General features: G+C 42.2%; 1 protein-coding gene across 2 annotated transcripts in view; it reads left to right on the top strand.

The window, feature by feature from the left end:
• CREB3L2 (cAMP responsive element binding protein 3 like 2) overlaps positions 1 to 21,077 on the top strand; it is a 329,774-nt gene that overhangs the window by 113,046 nt on the left and 195,651 nt on the right. The window contains exon 12 of one of the 2 annotated variants that reach the window (XR_014326465.1): positions 806 to 4,586. Coding sequence is in view for 1 of the 2 variants with exons in the window: in XM_082846810.1 (XP_082702936.1) it covers positions 806 to 881 (76 nt within the window). In the remaining variant the exon portion in view is untranslated. Of the gene's footprint in view, positions 1 to 805; positions 6,590 to 21,077 lie in introns of those variants that run through there. The other variant, XM_082846810.1, reaches the window with a different exon arrangement.

Below are 21,077 nucleotides of genomic sequence, written 5' to 3'. Positions count from 1 at the left end.
TCTATTATCATTATTTATAGCGCTTACTATTTCAAGCACTATGTAAATATGACATATACAGTAAATCCTTTGAAATACTTGAAGAGGTTAGACATTATTATTATTATTATTCCTATTTTAGCAAATTGTAGAGCTGCCACTAGGAGCAGAGAAGAATCAGCTGCTCGACTACTTGACTCATGACACAAATCTTCTCTCCTCTTGTCTCAGCTATTCAAGGCCCCATTGAAATCCCTCTTGTTCTGGGATGTCTTCCTGATACCAGAGCCCTCATAGCCCTTCTCTGAATGCCTAGAGTCTTTCTAGGCTGTTATATAATTTAATAATGTATTTATTTTCTGTTATATATTTACTGTTATTTCAAGTTAGTTTGGGTTTTTTTTTTAAGTCTTTATCTAGAATCTTTTAATCTCTATAAAGATTTCATCTTTATCTAGATTTAAAAAAAAATATTTATTCTAGACCAAGGATCAGTCTTTATCCTTTTATTTTCTCCCTCCCAGAGTTTAGCATAGGGGTGACTAACCATCCTCAAGAAATACAATCGTTTAAAGCAATGTACAACAAATCAGTATCAAACTGCCATGTTTATCCTCTGGGCTGGAATGTCTCCTTTGGCATGAGGCTAGAGGCAGGAATGCGGATGACGGATAGGCTGGTAGCGGGAGACTTCGGGAACAGGGGAGAGGACGAGAAGCATGCTTGGGCCAGCCTGCAGAGTCGCAGTCATGGAATGATTGTGTCATCCTACCGAGCATGAGGTAATTGGTACTAAGACCTCTTTTTCCTTCTGATGCCTTCGCAGGGTCAGCACCAAACTGGAGGGGAATGAAACACTAAAAGTTGTAGAACTCGACAGAAGAGTGAACGCCACCTTTTAAAGAGACCGTCGCCACCTCCCTCTATCTCCTCACTCTACCTTTATGTCTCCAAACCGCCTTTGTCATAAGCTTTTCCTTTTTGCCACCTGATCTTGACCGAAGACCTGGATGTGCAGTCATGGCTTTGGATACGAGGACAGCCTGGGATTTCCACCCACGGTGAGAGAGCGCCTCCCCCCGGTCCCACGTCCCTCCCTGCAGAAGGGAGCCCGCTTCTCTCCCTCCCTGTTGCTTACTGCCATAGGAAATTATCTTAGGGTCAGGGGTGGGGCGAGCAGGCTTGTTTCTACCGACAGTGCCAAAAAGATACTGCCTGCTTCTCACCGGGGTGGGTGTGACCGCCTCTTTGAAGAAGAGCTGACGCTTGTTCGTTCAACTCGAGCCACAAAAATACCAGGATGCCTGTTGGAATCTGGCAAAGCACCGACTGACGTCCTGCCTTTGCTCAGCCTGGGTCTCTCCTGCCGCTCTGCGCTGAGCCCCCGCTGACTGGTCCTCCGGCCCTGGAGCTGGAGCGAGGCGTCCCCTTCGTACTCTCAGGCCGCAAGTGCAATGCCTGAAGGAATCAGGCTTTTCTACTCCAGGCAAACCTGCCCCATCATGTTGCTTGTAGGATTTCTCCACAATCTGTGTCCCCACACGCCCCTAGTTCTGCCTCCTTGGCTTCTCCTCCCCATTTGTAAATAGTATTTATTAGCTCGCTGAGGCTTCCCTGGGCAACCACACTGAAGACATCCGGACGCCTCCCTCCAAGCTAGCAAAGTCTTCTGTTGGCCTTTGGAGCGAGGAGGGTACCCTAGGCTCTGGGATCCCCAATCCTTCCAGGCCATGTTTTGCTTTCTTTTCTTCTTTTTTGCTGGAGCCCTGTAATTATAGTTGGGAAATCTCCCTAAGCATGTGTCCTCCTGTAGAATGAACTCACAGGGAAAGATGGAGCAGTGCCTCGCTCGGGTCTGGGGCTCTGTGGACAGATGCTTTTTCTGTCCCATACCCATAACAGGGAAGGGGAGCCCTGTCCCTGACAGCAGGCGTTTCAGACAACCCTGCTAGCTTGTCTTTCTGCACCTCCCCTGACACTTCTGCTTTCCCCCTCCTCTTCTGCCTCAACACAGGAGGTGAGCCTGAGGCCTGTTCCTGGGGTCAGAGTAGGTGACATTTGTGTATCCACAGTCTTACCTTTTATAGTCAGGTTTGGCTACTTTGCAGCTCACCCAAAGAGACACGACCTAATCCCCCAACCTACTCTTATTTTTTTTAATGATTAAAAGTAACTTTTGTAGTTTTAAAAAGAACTTTCCTCTTTCATACAAATAAGAAATGGAAATTGACTTTTTACTGTATAACGTAGAAGACTCCCCTTAAGTGTTTTTCCCTAGCTTGTAAAAGATTTCGTGTAAGAAATTTGCTCACGTTTTGTATTTTATTTTTAGTAGCAGCTGAAGCACCCTTGGCTTTAACTCTCACTCTGTCTCCGTTTCTGTCTCTCATCTACATTGTCATTGGAACCTGTACTTAGGAGAGATTAAGCTATACCTGGGCCTTCTGTTCCATAGCAGACACAGGATTTGGTGTCATTAGCATTTGCCGTCAGACCTCATAAGCAGATCTGGTACCTTTGGGGCTCACTGTCAGTGATTCCTCTCTCCCTACTGTGATGGAGAGAGTTCTGGCTGGGAGACAGCCAAATTCATCTTCTTAGCACTGATGTAAAGCTGGATCAGGATTGCAGTGGTCCTGGCAGCCCTCTCGGTCCTCTGCACGCCTCTCACTGTCCCTTCCATTGGCCGGGGAGGGCTGAGACCGGCTGGGCTGTGCAGGAGGAAGGTTGCTAGCATGCGCCCTGCTTCTGTTTCTCTCTACCTTCTCCTCTCCTTCTCTTCTGCTCTAGACCCTCTTGGGCCTGGCTGGTGTCTGCTAACCATGGGCCACTGCTGAACCATCCCTCTCTTTAAAATGTCATGTAATTATCAGACACAGGCAGCCTGTGTGCATGGGGAGGGAGAGGGCGGCTAAGAAGGTAAGAATATAGAATTAACTCAAGTCGTATTTGGACGATAAGAAAGGCAAGCTTTTGTATGTCAGTGGGAGTGGGTCAGCTTACCCACCTGACGCACTGGAACCAGATGGGTTTTTAAGTCTCCTGGATTAGGCTGAGTAGAAAACCAGCTCTTCTGAATAAGGAGGGAGAAGGAAAAGGGCCGCAAACTCCGAGCGCCTGTCTTTAGTGCCTTGAGGATTTTATTTCCTCCCTGACCTACCCTTGCTTGACGTCACTGTCTCCAGCCCTCCATAGAGCAGGGCTTGATCTCTGGGAAACCATTCTTCCCACAACTGAATCTGTGTCTAGAGACCAGGGACATCAGCATGAGAGCTCAAATGGCCATCGTAAGGGGATCCAAGGACCAATTGCTGCTATTATGAGAAAGACCTCTGCTCTCTACTCCTTGCTCGGGTGAGTAAGGGGAACTAAACAGTCACCCTTTAGGAGGACGTAATGGAGTCAAGAGGATGCAGAAGAGTTGGATAATACCAGATTGGTTCCAAATAGTTAATGGGTGTGTGCACCTTTTCTGTTCCAGGGTTAAGCCCACAATGTCAGTGGATTTGTTTCCCTCCCCAGAGCCATCCCATAGATGAGTCAGTAATACCTGGTTAGCCCTGAAGGTGTCCAACAGTGGCAGCCTTTTGGTTTCTGAACCTCAGTTTTGGAAAATAAGAGACTGTTAGCACAACCATCAATCATAAAGAATCAATGTTAATGATAAACATGTTAATATATTTTTCATTATGTCAACAGCTTTTCCTCTTTCCTTTCTTTGATTAGCTTAGTGGAGGAGATGCAAAAGTTCAGAGAACACGTACTTTTTTACTGGGTGAGACCTGAGTAGCCCAGACCCCCCAGTGAGGTTCTATTCACAGCTCTTGACTTTGCACTTAGAAATGGATACTGTAAATGAAAGGCCTCAGTACCAGGTTTAAGAAAGAATTTCTGTGAAGTGTTAGGACTCTGGAGCCTAGCTCACATAAAGGGAGTGTTATACAAGAATCTGACAGCTGAACTAGGTTGCTCCTTTTGGGCAGGGGGTGGGGATGAGGTTTGACACCAGTACAGGCAGAATTAGATAACCTTTTTATGAATATAAATGATTTTGATTTAAAGACCTAATTTGTAGATTGTGAAAGCAGCTTTTAGCTCAACTTATTTACAAACCAACTGCGAGTACCATGTTGTTTTCTTCCTAAATCTCTCGGTTTAGCCTGAATGCCGAGAGAGGGCTGTGACTCTCGTGTGCCCTTGGAGCAGGGGTCTTGCATTGGTTCACCTTTGTTCTGGCAGTGAGTCACTGTCCAGAATTTTTGACAGAGGTGTTTTATTAAAATTTTTTTAGCACTTTGTGCCTCCTTCCTCCTCTGTCCTCACACCAAGCAAAAGACAAGGATCAGAAGCCCTTCAGGGGCAGCTCCTCCGGACACACGTGTCACGTGAGCACGTCACACACTCAGAGACCTCCCTCTCCCCGTCGAGGAGACAGAGCGTCCGTGCCGGCCTTGCTAACGTGGGGAGATGGGAGACGGAGGAGAAGGCATTGGTCTCCCCCTTCTCTGCCAAGAGCTCTTGTCACTAGTTCGGTTCTGTTGAACCCAGTCTTTGAGGAACCTTTATTACAGACACCAGCTCTTCTGCTTGCAGAAGAGGCAGGACCTGTAAGACAGACCAGTAGCAGGTAGTGCCCTGGTCGGAGTCATTTTCTTTGAATGCTTTTCAGCTGAGACAATTAGGAGGCGTGATCGCATAAGCCCCTCTGGGAGGGCAGCTACAGGAGAGAGTAGGGGGCTGTGAAGAAGCAAGAGACAGAGTTCAGATTTTTCATTCATTCATTGAGTCGTCATTCACTCCCAAGGAAGAGTGTTGCAGAAGGCCCTAGTGAATATTGGGGAATAAGGGGACTGAGGAAGCTTCATTAATCAATAGCTCTTCAAAAGACCCATGTGCCAGCTCTCTCTCTCTCTCTCTCTCCCTCTCCCTCTCCCTCTCCCTCTCCCTCTCCCTCTCCCTCTCCCTCTCCCTCTCCCTCTCCCTCTCTCTCTCTCTTCCTCTTGCGCAGGCACACGCACACATGCACACTCGCACACTCGCACACACGTTCCTCCCTCATCTTGGACACTCGTTTGTGTCTTACATGTGCCTTATATTTGAATCCAGGATGACTGAGAACTACCTAGGGGCTGGGAGATTTTATATACAGCTTTGTGGTACTAGACTGAGGTGGACATGGGAAAAGGAACTTTTTCCAAAGGCTCAAAATTGGTTTCCTAAAAGTGAGCCATGATCAGATTTGCACATCAGGAGCAAAGGAAGAGTTATGTCCATTAGGAAAATCCCATCTTGCAGAGGTGCAATCACATCAAAAAATGGCCAGCCGGGATTAAAGTTATTATAAATCCTCAGAGCAGAACATTTTCTCAGCTCAGAGGAATCTGACGCATTTGAGGATTAAGGCTCCATGTCTCTGTGGACAAAGGGTCAGCACCTACCACAGGACAAGACTAGGTATTGTTTCGTTTTGTCCTTTTGGGCAACATAAAATCTGGAAATGCTTTATTTTGTCTTGGTTTCTAGAAGGAAGGGAAATAATAATTCTCGAGCACCTACTAGATGCTGGGTGCTGTGCTAAATAAGTTAATTTTATAGAAAGAGAAAACAAGGGCAACTAATTACTATGAGATGGATAAACAGCTAAGCGATATGGAAAGCGCAGCAATTTGTGGGTCAGGTTGAGCAGATCTCTTTCTGCGCGAACACGCTGTAAACTTCTAAGGTCCTCTGGGCAGGGAATGCAGTGCCTACTCCCTAGGCTGGCCCTGCTGTGCAAAGTTCAGGTTTTTGCCTCACGCTGGAGATGTTCATCTCCTGTCCGGTTCATCCAGTCGTCTGTGAGCTCCAGCTAGCAGCCTTTGCATCCTGGAAAAGCACCACGAGCGGTTTTAGCTGTTTCTCTGTTCCTCTTCCTTACTCACTGGCTGGCTGAGAACAATGAACTTTTGGCACCGTGGACCCATGGCCTATGCTGTTCGGCAAATCTCCCTTTCAGATGAAACACTGTCTGAGTCTATGAAAAACACCAGCTCTCTTTGACAAATTGTGAGCCACCCTTTTTAGACAATGCTGAGCAGACTCCGGACTATAAGAAACCATGAGCTTTAATGTCTCTGCTGACAGGCTGGGCTTTGCTGTCTTTGGTTACACGTTATACAGACCAGCAGTGTTTAAGTCTGAATACATTGTGAGTCTATTATCTGTCATATCATGCTGTTTTTTATGGCTTTTTATTCTTTATCATAGCTAAGTAAATACCAAAAAAAGTAAATGCTTTGTAGGATACTTGTATTTAGTTTGGAAAAAAATGAATGGAAATTGTTATGCTTTTGTATTTCTATTTCTTGCAAATAAAATATTTTTTCTTAAATAGTGAAAGTTGAAAATCCTGATACTCTGTTTTTAAAAGCTTTTCATATAAGCATGGATCTGCCTATGTGCGCCTAACCATTCTTTCCTGACTATCTAGTCCACCTGAAAGAAGAGCCTCAAACCAGCAATTTATATGTTATCTAGCACTGAATCCAAGTCTCAGCTGGAGGAATATTGAGAAATGTGATTGTTTTTTCAGTCAGTCCCAGGAGGAAAGACAGTATTCTCCGGAGATTTCTGCTGCGTGGCTGCTATTTTCGTTGTCTCCTACAACTATTCTCTAACTAGATTTCAGAACTCCATGGGTTTGATTTTGCTTTCCCCATCTCGGATGCTTGAGGGTTCCTTGGACCTGATGCAGAAGAGAAGGATCCTTCCTCATGTGAACAGCTGCAGAGGACACCTAACACATATTCACGCTCCAGAAATTCTGATGGAATGGTAGATAAAGGTCAACGCACTCGAGCAGAATCATCTTTATTCTATTGCAATCTCTGTATTCAAATTTAATTTTCTCTACTCAGGGAGAGTGGGGCTTCGTTTAGCCTTAGAAAGAGTATCCAAGATGTTAGAGACTAAGGACATGGACCGTGTTTACCTGGACCTCCACCCCCCTTGCCCACTTTTTTTAATCTCAGCAGAATGCCGAACCCTTCCTTGAGCTCATGGGTGCTTTAATCTCCTGCTGCCTTTCTTCTCTGAGCACCTTGACCTTCTCTTCTTCTGTTCCTATGCAAGGGTCCTTTCCCAGTGGAGGATTTTAGTCATACACCCTCCCTCTTTCTTATTCTGTGAGCCTATAATGGAAACCTCCTCCTTGACATTCTGATATCTTTCCAGGGGTGTGTGGAGGGGCCAAATACTCAGCGGTTTGAAAATATTCTGTATTAATCGTGCCTTTGGATTTTCCGTGTTTCCAATGCTTTGACATCTGGGACCTTGCTGACTCGGCAGAGACTGCTCCTCACAGGGGTAGCCCATCACTAGACAAAGTAAAGGACTTGTCTATAAGTACAACTTTCATATGCAAGCCAACCAATCCACAGCCCGTTCCCCAACCACTTCCTTTATGGGCTCTCAGGACCTCACTATCCCCCCCAACCTAATTGCCTAATCACCATGGCGAGGTCCCAGACAACTAGAAACAATTGCTATACCTCAGAGCCCACTGAAATTTTTCACACTAGCCACCCTTAAACCCGCTTTCATTGCCTTGCTTGTTCCTTTCTGCAGAAACTACAGTAAAGCCTCTTGCCTAATTTTTCTCACTCCCTCTGCCTCCCAACCAACCCTGGTGCTTCCCTGCGTGGCCCTGCATGGTGTGGCAAGCTCCCTCACCCTGGGGACTGTGAGTAACAATCTATATTTTCTTTTTTTAAAAAAATTCAACAGCTTTAATTAAAAGTAATAATCATTATCACATATTTAGTACGTACCCACTGTGTATTGAAATCTGTTAACTGATATAGGACAAATTGCAACAATATGATAAAGCTTGTCTACTTTGGAGAAGCTAGGAAATTATAAGACATTAACTTAAAAAATACTCAATGTTTATTAGTAAATATGTTGATAATGTTCCGTATTCTTTCAACTTGATTCACCTCTCTGCTAATTAATATGTAGTCTAAATCTTCTTATAGATCACTTTTTGGATAAAGGTGGACATTTTTTAAGCTTTTATTTTATTTCTTTACAAACAAACTGTCTTTTCAATGGCAATTGTCTCCTGATCTGTTGGCCTCACCACATCTAAATAATAATAAAACGTACATTTTAAAACACATTCCTTAGGCATCAGAATGTCAAATCAGAGTCTGATCCCAGGCTCACAGGCATTTGGGTTTCACGGATGGGCCTACAATGATTTAGAGCAACGTAACACAGATTTATTGCCTCAGTTTACAGTGATTGTCACTTTTGTTCCAGAGAAAATAAACGAGACCTACACAGGTTGATGGGGCATGTTCACGGGAAAAAAAGTAAATCAGAACGCAGGTGTCTAGAGTGCTAATCTTGTGCACAGTTTCCAGGGTGAATCATACCTCATGTCTCTGAAAAGGAGAGCTTTCCAGGCAAGGGAACCATGGGATACAGTGCGGGGGGGGTGGGGGTGGGGGGGGGTGGGTGGGAAAGCAGGTTGGATTCAGGAGATAAAGGTTATGGGTTCTTGCCTCCTAATACCATTAACTTGTTGACCTTGAGGAAAAAGGAGACACTTACTGGGTGCCTATTAAGTACCAGGTGATTTTCATGTATTATCTGTGATCTTGTTTATTTCCTCTAGAACATTTATGGAGGATATATAATTATCCCCTTTCACAGTTGAGGTAATTGGGGTTCAAAAAATTAAAACTCTTACTCAAATTACCATATGGCAAATTAGGTGCTGATGAGAGATTTAAGCCCTGGTCTTTGCTGACTCCAAGGACATAGTCTTTGAACTACACTATGCTGTTTTTTAGGGCTTGAGAATTTGTACTTGTAAAAATACAGGAGTTAGCCTAGATCAAAGGTTGCAGACCTTCAGCTCATGCACAAATGCTTCTGGTTTGGCCCTATGATGATTCAAACATTTAAATATTGCTGGTTAACTTTCAACCTTCAAAGATTTCTCACACAACTCCAGATTTCCATATTCTCTTGAAAGACTTGAAGACGTGCCAGTTTCAGGAGCTGAATAATGGTGGCCCTTAGATGGTGTAGGTCATCTCTGCCTGGCCACATTTCCCACGCCCAGGCTGGTTCACTCATTTATGTCACTTACCTGGTCCTTCCGTCGTCTGAATTGACAGCCTCTGGACTAGATGGTGGCTGACTTTCTGGGATTCATGAGAGAGGGAATAAAGGAAAAGATACTGTATTGATGGTGGGACTAGGAGGTGAGGAAGGTGGTTAGTTTCACCCTGAGGGACAGGAAGTGAGAGGCCTGAGTAGGGAGGCAGTTGGGCTGTGAGTGGGGGAGGAGTCTACCCAGTGATTGCCTTTATAGGCACTACAGGAAAAAACAATTTGCAATCCGGGCTCTGTTCTCCTTAGTCCCAGAGATAAATCTTCATTCATCTCAAATTTTATATTAAAAATCTTTTTAATGATCCCCCTTGCGTAAGACCCTGTGCTTTCCACGAAGTGCTTCCTCATGCCTTCTAATGTAACTTGCTGATCGTCCACGAGGAAGGTGGAGCAATTGTTATTGTCCCTGTCGCTCAGCTGAGGAAGTGGAGGCAGTTAGAGACGCGAATGGCTCCACGTTAGGTTACACAGTGGATGAGTGCAGAGGAGAATCACAAACCAGCTGTCCTGATTTCCAGCCTAGTACTAGTTCCTTCAACCATGCCTGATCTGGGGCAGGTGACACTCTAGCTATCATCCATCACCTCTCTAATGGAATCACTTGGCAAGGTGGCACTGCCACATTCTTTTGCCTGGAATTCTCAGGATTGATTTTTAGCCCAGGATTTGGGACATTCCCAAAGGCTCCTGTCTCTACAGGGAGGGGAAAAGAAGGCAGATGGCTCATTTCAGTTCTTTCCTGCAAAATAATCCAAGCCACCATTTGCGAGGCTGCTTACAACTTGATCCCTCCCTTCAACATTTGATGAGCCTGGGCAGGTCGCACAAGTTGATGTTGTCTTCCAATGGGCACAGCTGTTGCTAGATCTTCTGGCCATGTTAAAGAAGAGTTCTCGCCCCAGGAGGAGCCCATGTGTTCCCCCTCCTCCCTCTATGCTGTCATTTTTCGATGGAGGAGCAAAAATAACCATTGAGGGGTACCATGAAAGCTGCTGGAGAGGCTGCTGTGCTGTTCTCCAAGAAGTCTGTTTCAAAATGTTTATCGTTTCTTAAGTGAAAAGCATTTGGGAATCAGGGCTGCCAGCGTGTTCATAACTAATGTCCTCCCCAATATTACTGCAAGACAGATGGCAAGTTGAGTTTCCTGATGGGTCCATGTGCTTGGGCTGGTTCAAAGAAGACAACTTCCCCCCAAAGAAGAAATGTAAATTTATAATCGCCTACATATTTAGAGACCACCAGGATGGAAAAGGCGCCTCTAATCCCCCCAATATTTTCTTTCTTGGCTTCATTATCATTTAAATGCTTTCAACAGATGATACAACTATTTATCCTGGTTTGAGATAGTTTAAATTGTAAATGAATGCAGAAAAGAAAATACAGTTGAAATAGTATGTGCAATATTGCATACATAATTCCATGCAATCCTACCCCAGGGGCAGTACTTGACGGGGGATATAGGTTGAACCGGGAGGGGTGCTTTAGAAAAGGTCAATGAGAGTGAGGGTCTGCATGTATGGTGTAACAGGGAAAAGAGAGAGGTGGAAATCGTGCTATCGAAACCCACGACAAAATTTTCCTGCAATACAACTAAATTTTGAAATATGTAATATTCAGAATTCAATGATATTGTCAGTGATATTGTCCATAGCTAAAAAAATTAGAGTACTAAAAAGCTTTTATTGAAAAGTAGCAGTCCATTTTTCTATATCTTTTCCATCCACCAGTCCTACTTCTTGGAAGCAACCAAATTAAATTTCTTCTTGCATTTATTTCTATATTTGTAAATAATGTGTTTATGTTCTAATATTTTATGTATAAATTTTAGACTCTTACTGTTAGTTCTTTTCATGGTATATAAGAATTTTACCACCATCACACACACACACGCATTTCTGTCCCCATGTGGCCTCTCTTTCGTATTACCAGCCTTCCTCAAAGATCTGAATGGCTATTGTCCATTCTCATGCATAAAACAACATTGACGATGTATAATGATTAGTTATAAATCTGAGAGTCAGGGTAAGCGAATGTTCATTTTTGTTTAACCTAGTGTTCTTCAAACTGAGGGCCAAAGGGCTGGGAAATCAATTTCATGTATTTTTAACCAACAGTTTCCAAAGAGAAACAATAGAATGGAATAGAATGAGGTTGGGATGGAATGGGATAGAATGGAATTTCACTGAATAAAATAGAAAATATCAGAATGCATTTAGTAGAGATTAACACTGTTTCATGTAACATTAATTTCAGTTCTGTTTGTGTGTATGTAAGCGTTGTTCTGGGTCACAACTTAAAAGTTATATCTTTCTGAGGGTCCCAATAAAAATGTTCTAAATCCTCAAAAAAAAGAGCATTCATGTATAGCACATAGAGTATAGCAAATATTTTATAATAACTTTATATGGAGTATAATCTATAAAAATATCAAATCACTATGTTGTACACCTGAACAACACCTGACTATTGTAAGTCAACTGTACTTCAATTTAAAAAACTGACTGAATTCTCTCTCTTTACGGAGATAGGATGATAAGTTAGTGTTTTCTTGTTAGGGTTCCCAAAGGGTAGTATTTGAATACCTGGGACCATTCAAGTTTCTTAAGAGGAAAATATTTCTATGTCCTGACAGGGGAATGTGACTGTACAGGTATTCTGGGATCATGGTGGGGAACGGCACCGGGGAGAGTCTAATCGTTCAGTATGTGGTTTATTTCATCCTCCTGTTTTCGTCCCATGCCTCCCCTCTGTTTTCTTCTGTCTCTGGTGGCTTAAGCTGTGTTCTATTTGGATTATCTCCATCAAAGAACCTCCAAGAATCTTCCAGATGATTCAGCACTTGCTCTCACCCACCATTGCCTAACTGATGTTGTAAAGGCACCAAGGACTGGCCGTGAGTGAGTTTTTCTCTTCTCTGCCCAAACTCCATCCCCCTCTGACATTGCCAAGCCTGCAGTGGTCTCTGATGCTGTTTTCATTGCTCTAGAGGTGCCTGAGTTTTTGCACGAACCAAGGTCATGTTGCTCTGCATGTCTGCAAGGGTAGGTGTTGTTAACAAGAGCCAGAACTTTGGACCCAAATTTTAAAACAATTTCTAATCTGGGATTAAAAATATATTAGAAGTCCCACTTTCATGTCCTGGGTGAAAAGTGGGAGAGGATGACATGGCAAAGAGGAGACCTCCCATCAGGACCGCATGGCATTTCACACACGTAAGTTTTGCTCCCTTTGCCTTTCCTGGATACCTGATCACAGGAGCCGTGGAGGCAAAATTAAGAGGATGAAGTAGGTGGTAGCAGATAGAGGCAGACCACTTGGTGTGATGGAATGCCTATTTTTAGGTCTAAAACCTTGCCTTTCCAGTCATAGATTGAGGAAGCTCTGGCTTGGCAATATATCTAAAAGTTTCTGTTGACACTTTGGAGTGTGACTGTCGTGAAGTGAGTGTGACTGTCGTGAAGTGAGTGCAAAGTTAGAATCTGCCCCAAGTGCTTCATAGGAAGCAAGAGTACACTCTGCCCTGAGTTAATTGATTCGCGTGTGGAGTAGTCCATTCTGTTCTGGGTACCGCATTTCAAAATACGTATCATAAGCCTTCTTGGGTATTGACAAACTTTATCAAAATGATTGTGTCAATTTACACTTCCACCAGCAATATATATGTTCCTGTTTGCCAATACTCTCACCAATGCTTGATGTGATCTGATTTTAATTTTTGCTACTCTGACGGGTATAAAATGACATCTTGTGGTTATGACTGAACTGAAACACACTTTTTATTCTTTTGAAACATAATGTTTTTATTCTTTTCATGAACATTTAACTTAAACATTTAAAATTAATCGGTATGTTTACTCTCCCCCTGAGCAACCTAAGAATCTCAGCATGCCTTAATTCTGAGCAGTTCTCCAATTTTCAGGAAATTTTTGTGCAATATTTTAGTTGTACAGTTGGTCCTCATGTTTTACAGAGAGCTTATCTGTGAGTTTGTCTACTCATTAAAATTTACTTGTATCCCCGAAATCAGTCCTCACAGCACTTTCATGATAATTCATGAACTTGTGCAGGACAGTGAAAAATGTGAGTTGCCTGATGCATGTGAACCCAGTGAAGGTTGAACAAGGTGACACTCTGCCTTCTTATTTCAGCACTCATGTTGTATACAAGTGTCCTTTTTGTGATCTATTTAGTGTCATGTTTTCTGCATTTGTGTGCTTTCTGGAGTGATTTTGCTGTTTAAAATGGCCCCCAAGCATAGTGCTGAAATTCTGTCTGTGTTACTAAGTGCAAAAAAAGCTGTGATTTGCCTTATGGAGAAAGTATGTGTTAGAGAAGGTTCATTCAGTCATGAGTTACAGTGCTGTTGGCTATAAGGTCAATGCTAATAAATCAACAATGCAGTACATTCAGAAAAAGGAAGAGGAAATCCTGACCTGGACACGAGTCTACTCGGAAAAGTGATAAAGTGGGCTTCCCTAGTGGCGCAGTGGTTGAGAGTCCGCCTGCCGATGCAGGGGACATGGGTTCGTGCCCCGGTCCAGGAAGATCCCGCATGCCGCGGAGCGGCTGGGCCTGTGAGCCATGGCCGCTGAGCCTGCGCGTCCGGAGCCTGTGCTCCGCAACGGGAGAGGCCACAACAGCGAGAGGCCCGCGTACGGCCAAAACAAACAAACAAACAAAAAGTACTAAAGTAACGTCTATGAGTGATGAAGCTATGGAAAAGGTGGAAGAGCAGCTAAGTTTCTGGATTCATGAGATGAGAATTGATTTAAAAAAAAGCACAGTAGACATCATTGTTATGAAGCTGGAAGCCAAAGAAATTTATGGTCGCATTACCCAGGGTTAGGATAATGTTAAACCCCTCTCAGCTAGTGCAGGCTGGCTCACACATTTCAAAAAGCTATAAGATGTGGAAAAATGTTAAAGTTGCAGGAGAGGCAGGTACTGCAGATCAGGCAGCTATGAAAGAATTTGAAAAATACCTTCTAAGGGTTATACAGGAAAAGGGTTAGATGAGGGTATTGTTCTAAGATTTAATTTGTCTGTAATTGTCTTTTATTTTTCATAAATCTTAAAAGAGAGTTTTGCTGGGTATACAATTTTATTTTAATTGAGGTATAATTGTCACATAACATTGTGTAAACATTACAGTGTACAATGTATTGTTTTGATATCTTTATATATTGCAATATGATTACCATGTTGACTAACACCTACATCATGTCACATAATTAGCATTTCTTTGACACATTTTTTAAAAATTATTTTTAAAAATACTTATTTATTTATTTTTGCTGTGCCAGGTCTTAGTTGCAGCACGCAGGATCTTCACTGCAGCATGCAGGATCTTTAGTTGCGGCATGCGGACTTCTTAGTTGCGGCATGCAAACTCTTAGTTGTGGCATGAGATCTCTTAGTTGCAGCATGCATGTGGGATCTAGCTCCCCGATCAGGGATCGAACCAGGGCTCCCTGCATTGGGAGCACAGAGTCCTACCCACTGGACCACCAGGGAAGTCCCTCTTTGACACTTTTAGATTGACAGTTATTCTCTCTCAATATTTTGATTCCACTGTCTTTAGGGTTCCTACCTTGCTGTTGAGAAATCAGTTCTTGATGATCTGAAGGTAATCTGGCCTTTTCTCCTGCCTGCTTTATGATCTTTTCTTTGTCTAATAATAAACTCAGTGCTTTATTTATTGATCTTACTTGAGATTCATTGTATTTCCTTAATCTGAGGACTGGTATGTTTCATCAATTTTTGGAAATTCTCTGCCAAAATTTGTCTTCTCAAATATTGCCTCTTCCCTTTTCCCTCTGTTAACTCCTATGGAATTCTGACTACTCTTGTTCCAGACCTTATTCTATCTGCAGTATCTTAACCCTCATATTTGTCTTCCTGTGGGCTATCACTTCATATTTATTTTCCAAGTTAATGAGTCTCCTTACAATTGTGTCTAATCTGCTGTGCCACAGGTTGTGTTTTCTGGAAGCAGATGGTAGAATTGAGTTTGAAGTATGAGCTGTTTATTAAGGATCAAAACCTGTGAAAGGAAGGAGAAAGAAGAAGGACTGGGTGGAGGGAAAAAGCAAACTGCAGTGAAGTCCAAAACAATCCTTGGCTAATCCATCAGGGAGCTCAGAAGTGAATATCTCCTGTCAGAGCTGTCCTGCACTGGGATGGAACCAACAGGGTCTTTGTATCCTTCATCACTTAGTCACCGGATACAGGCTGCTCCAGTGACCTTGGCAAATGCAGCTTTCCACATCTGAGGCAAACTCTGAAGGAGGTGACAGCTGGAGGCAGACTGATGACCGTACCCCTTACAGTTGAATAAGTCCTTCCTTGAAGGGGAATCTTGATGGCTCAACTTTGAGTCTATCACATGTTGCTTAATCTGTCTACAACATTTCTAATTTCAATTATTTTTTTCCTGAAACTCTATTGGGTTTTTTAGAAAAGGCCTAGTTGTTTTGATTGTCATTTGTTCTTACATCACACTTTCAATATCTTCTTTTGTTTTTTAAACATATTAAACATAATTATTTTATATTCTGTATTAATAGTTCCCAGATCTGAATTTTTGGCAGGATGATTCTGCAGTTTGTTTTTCTGTGGACTCTTGCTTATGGTGCCTTGCCTTTTTATGGGTTTTGTGAAATTTGATTGTGAATTCATCTTTTTTGAAACTTCTTCTGTGGAAATGCAGTGAGACCTAGATTTAACCTGTGTTCCTCCAAAGAAAATCTGCTTTTATCTTACCAGGTACCAACCTACCTGGCACTACTTTAAACTAAATCTCCAGTTTGTGTTCAGATCATTAGCTGTGTTCATTTAATTAGTATGAATTCTGACCCCAAAGCTACACCAATGTGATGAGAAATTTTCCGAGGAGATTTTCTGCTTCTTCTTCTTCATCTTCCCCCTCTACCACCTTTTCTTCCTCTTCCTGCCTCTCCTCCTCCCCTTTCTGTATTGTATTTAACTGCTCACAAGCATCCACACTGCAGTCAACCCTATCCACTTCCTCTGTGGTGTGGGCTTTTTCTAGACCTCCCACTGTAGATGCAATGTTTCAGGGATTTTGGCTGTGTGTGGGTCTTCATTCCAACTTATCACCCTGTTTAGGTTTAGTCTCCTGTTCCCCAACTCCACAGTTCATTAAACATCCATTCTAGTTAACAAGGGATCAGCTTAATGAAGGATTTTAATGAATAAATCAGACATTCATTTAAAAAAATATTATCTATCTTTTATCCAGAACTGTAGGTGGTCTATACCAAGGGAAATGTCTTTGGACAGCTAGTCCACCATATTGCCAGGAGTTAAGTTGATGAGCTGTGTAGCCTTGGAAATATCTCAAACATTCTAGCCCTCAATTTGGCCATCCATAAAATGCAGGGGCAACACTGATTGTGTTGATTTATGAGGCCTTTCCAGCCCTAATCCTAGATTATATATAATCCTGTAATCCTATATATATAAGACCTTTATTACAGGCATACCTCAGAGATGTTGTAGGTTCAGTTCCAGATCATAGCAATAAAGTGAATATTATGATAAAGCAAGTCACACAAACTTTTTGGTTTCCCAGTGCATATGAAAGTTATGTTTACACTATTCCATATACTATTAAGAGTGCAATAGCATTATGTCTAAAAGAAAGTCCATGCCTTAATTTAAAAATACTTTATTGATAGAAAATGCTAACCATCATCTGAGCCTTCGGTGAATCATAGTAGTAATATAACTTCAAAGATCACTGATGACATATCACCATGACAAATATAATAATACTGAAAAAGTTTGAAATATGAGAATTTCCAAAATGTGACACAGAGACACCAAGTGAGCAAATGCTGTTGGAAAAATAGCACTGAGAGTCTGACTCCACAAGTCTTCAATTTGTGAAAAACGCCATATCTGTGAAGCACAATAAAATAAAGTATGCCTGTATGTGAAACAGATTTGTCTTCAAACAGCAATATTAGAACCCATAAATAGAGTTGGAAAACAGGAAATGTTTAGCTCAGCTTAAGGAATCACAGACGAATCAAGTGGTTCTATAATGGGATTTGGCCCCAGAGATATACTCCTATCTTAGAGTTATTGGGTTGGCCAAAAAGTTCATTCGGGCTTTTCTGTAAGACGGAAAAACCCGGATGAACTTTTTGGCCACCTTAGGGCAGAGATCCTGGAGACAGACAGTCAGGGTTCAAAATCCTGACTCTGCAGTGCACTACTTTCGTGTCTCAGGCAAGTCTCTTAGCCTCTGCTTCAGTTCCTTCACGTGCAAAATGGGGATAAAAATACTACCTACCTTACAGGTTATTGTGAATATAGAGTGAGTTAACAGAAGTAATATGTTAATAATTGTCACATAGTACACACCACGTAAGAGTTAGTTATAATTATTATTATTGTGTATACAAGGTTTCTAGACAGAGATTCCTCATAGAGTAGAAATATACCTGTAATTTTAAACTTTCTATGAATTACCACTGCTGCAACAAAACATTCCTTAATAACCCTACCCACCCCCAAGTTCTCCCGTCTGGAAACTACTGTAACACCGTTGGTTTATGTTGCAAGAGCATTGGGGAACTATGTTACTTTATCAGGTACCAACATTCACTTCACGGGAACTGCCCAGATTGTGGTGCCCAGGAGAAACCAAGCTTCCAGATCAATGGTTCTCATACCTGACTATATGTTAGATTTGCCTAGGAAGTTTTTCTCAAAATATTGATGCCTGGGCTTCATTCCAAGAGAGTCTTGAGTAATTTGGTCTGAGGCGAAGTTCAGCCATCAGTATTTCTTACATGCTTCCACTGAGATACTCACATTTTGAAATTTGTAAACATTCCTATCCACCTTAATGGCTATCTACATGCAAAAGAATAGGCAGGTAGGGAGGAGGAAAGAATCTGTGGGGTTTTCTTGTTTTCTTTTCTTTTTTTTTTTTTTTGGCATAGAAAAATGTAAGTGGCCAAGACAAGCACGAGGAAATGAAAATAGGTACATGAAATTGTGGGTGGAACAGAAAATGAAAGAAATAAGTAAATTACTTAGGGCTACCAAGAATTCCTCAAAATCCATGTAACATTTCCCCATCATTTTCTCAAGCTCTAGGTTAGATGAATGGGTTTGGGGAATATGATGACTTGAGTACAGATTTCAGACTCCCTAATCTTTCTGCTTTTTGCATGGTAAAGCTGCTAAAGTAACTGGGGCCAAACATTGGAACTTGGTAGACAGTCCATATAGGACCATCCCCCAAATTAGGAAGCTGGTAGACAGCTCAGATAACTATACCAGACAGGATGGTCCCTACACCAGAAAGCTGCAGAGGAGGCCTGTCGTCTGCTTAGCTGCCTTGGGTAACCAACTGGCTGAGCCAGTGGACCATTTTGGAGCTGGCTGGGAGAGAGGCTGCCTGTTCCTACTTACTCTGGCAGAGTCCCTCTGCACCAGAGGGGTTCTCGTGGTACTCCCTTCTTGACCAGCCTTTTCGCTGCAGGCCTCCTGGAGGGAGAAATGATACCCTCCTTACCTTTCACTTCTTGACTACTTCTACCTAAGAGGCCCAACAGCCTGACTACACTGGTGTTAAGGACACCACAGGCTGGCTGGCACAAGTAGGCAAAGAAACATCACCAGCCATTTATCACTAGCCATTGAAGGAGATAGAGATGTTTGAGAAGGTGACTTCAGGCTGAATCATCAGATTAGGTTCTTTGTATGGAAGAACTGAAGACAATGTTAATAAAAAAAATAATGAGGGCTATTACGGTTATTTGCTTAAAGAACAAATTAGAGTTTTTGGAATCAAAAGAAATTCTGAATTTAAAAATTTATTAGAGGGACACAGAAAGTTTGTTTTCTTTAGCTTTGTCCCCTGACAGCCATACCAACATTCCCACAAGATAGTAGTTGAGTTAGCCATTAGCTTCATCCTTTTCAAACTCATAAAACATGTCCAATTCATTTCATTTCCCCCATTTTTTTTAGTAGTCTTCATTACTTGCTTCTGAACTCTCTTAAATCTCACCATATCTTCTCTTAGAGTAACGTCAATTTAACCAGCACGGTGGAGCTAGTGTGTTCAGTGTGATTACACATCCCTACGGGAGGGAAGAAGTGTCCACCTCATCACCTGCCAGAGTAACACTCAAAGCAAATCACAAAGTCCTTTTGGGCTGTAGGGAACAAATGCATCTCCTTTTGTATGAGTTACAACTTTCTGCATAATGTGTTTTCTCCTCTTCCTTCCTACTTCCTCCCATCTCAAAGAACTCTTCCAGAGTGGTTTTAATAGTAGTGTTTCTGTTGTTGTTATTTAATGCTTATTGAGTAATGGAACAGGAAACACATCAATGAGCTCTTGACTACCAGACACAGTTACCCATTAGCTTTGATGAAGTGATGTTTTGGAAAACGTTCAACATTCAGATTGGCAAATTCGCATGAAATTACTTTCGGAGGCAGAAAAACATCAAAAGAGCCATATCTATTCCTGAGAGAAGGGGAACACATGCGTATGTTTAAGATGGTCTGCGGTTATACCCTTTGAAAGTGTTCTGTTGCCATTCCTCTTTCTTCCCTGAGGCTGATCACCATCTGGAAGGGAAGGAAGGAAGGGAAAGAGAGAGATGGGAGAGAAAAATGAAACAATTCAGTAGTAAGGGCATTATTCAGGCTGCTCTAGGACAGCAAAATATAGGATAAGGTGGCAGCCTACCTCAACTCTCCCGTTTCCCCCTCATTCATAGTTATTATATTGTTGGAGTGAGAAAGAATCTTAGAGAATTTCTATTTCAACTCTTTCATTTTGTAAATAAGATAACTAAATATTAGAGGAGTTAGGTGACTTGCCTGAGGTCACACAACTACTTGTGATAAAGATAGAGCAAGCAGGGCTCTGGCTTTCTCACCCGGCATCCTTTCCACTACAAAGTCCTTCTGCAAAGGACTTTGACAATAGAAGGTTTGGTATAGGTTTTCATAGTTGTCATTCTTGTCCAGTTCCCATTTTCCAACTGAAAGGACGCCAACAAGTTTGAATGCTCAGGTGGTATGGTCTGAATGCAGGTGGTCAATGGAACGCTATCCATGGTGAGCCAGAGGAACTTCTCTTCATGTCTCAAAATGGCCTACACATGGACTGAATGCATTTCCTGGTCCCAGTAATAATATCTTCTTTAACTCAATAAATTGGTACCTATTGTAAACCTTAAACTTAGGCAATGTTTTATGTCAATTGTATCTCAATACAACTGGAAAAAATAAATTGACTGATACAGACTCCAAAGGAGTAAACATTCAGGAAACCTTAATCGATCAGTTCAGCAGCCTCTGACGCAATAGCTGGTCAATTATAATTTGTGGCAATGGGCATAGTTTTATTGGGTTCTGTAGGAGAAGCCATAGAACCATTGAACTTATTGCCTTTAAGTTGCTGTCACTTTAAGTTGGTGGAGATACATAGGAAACAATGAAATACTTTAAGTATTAAGTAGATGCTAAGGGAGGTGTACTATAATGTTCCTCAACTGATTCCAAGAAACTAAATATTCTGTCATTTATCTTCAAAGTTAATTTTTTTGTTTTAATTTATATGGTTGTCTAAAAAATTAGTGTATGTCAATTCTGCGTGACTTGGATTACCTCTCATTACTAAATGACCTGTAGTTTCAGGAGCCCCATTTACACCGATCACCAAGTAGCACTGTTTTGTGACTGTGGGCTAATGAGTAAAGAATAGAGGTGGAATTATTATGTATATGATGCCTTTGTGCTAAGTAAGGCCAAGTGGCATCAGAATGGGCTGTATGAGCAAAGGCTTAATAGTAATTTCAGTGTAGAAATATGACCAAAGAGCTGAGTAGTCACAAAGCACCCATCTCAGGAGCCTGCTCTGGAGCAAACACGAC

This window comes from Leucopleurus acutus (genome assembly GCF_964270905.1).
Source record: "Leucopleurus acutus genome assembly, chromosome: 9".
NCBI classification, from domain to species: domain Eukaryota; kingdom Metazoa; phylum Chordata; class Mammalia; order Artiodactyla; family Delphinidae; genus Leucopleurus; species Leucopleurus acutus.
This window is presented reverse-complemented; position numbering and strand designations above follow the sequence as displayed.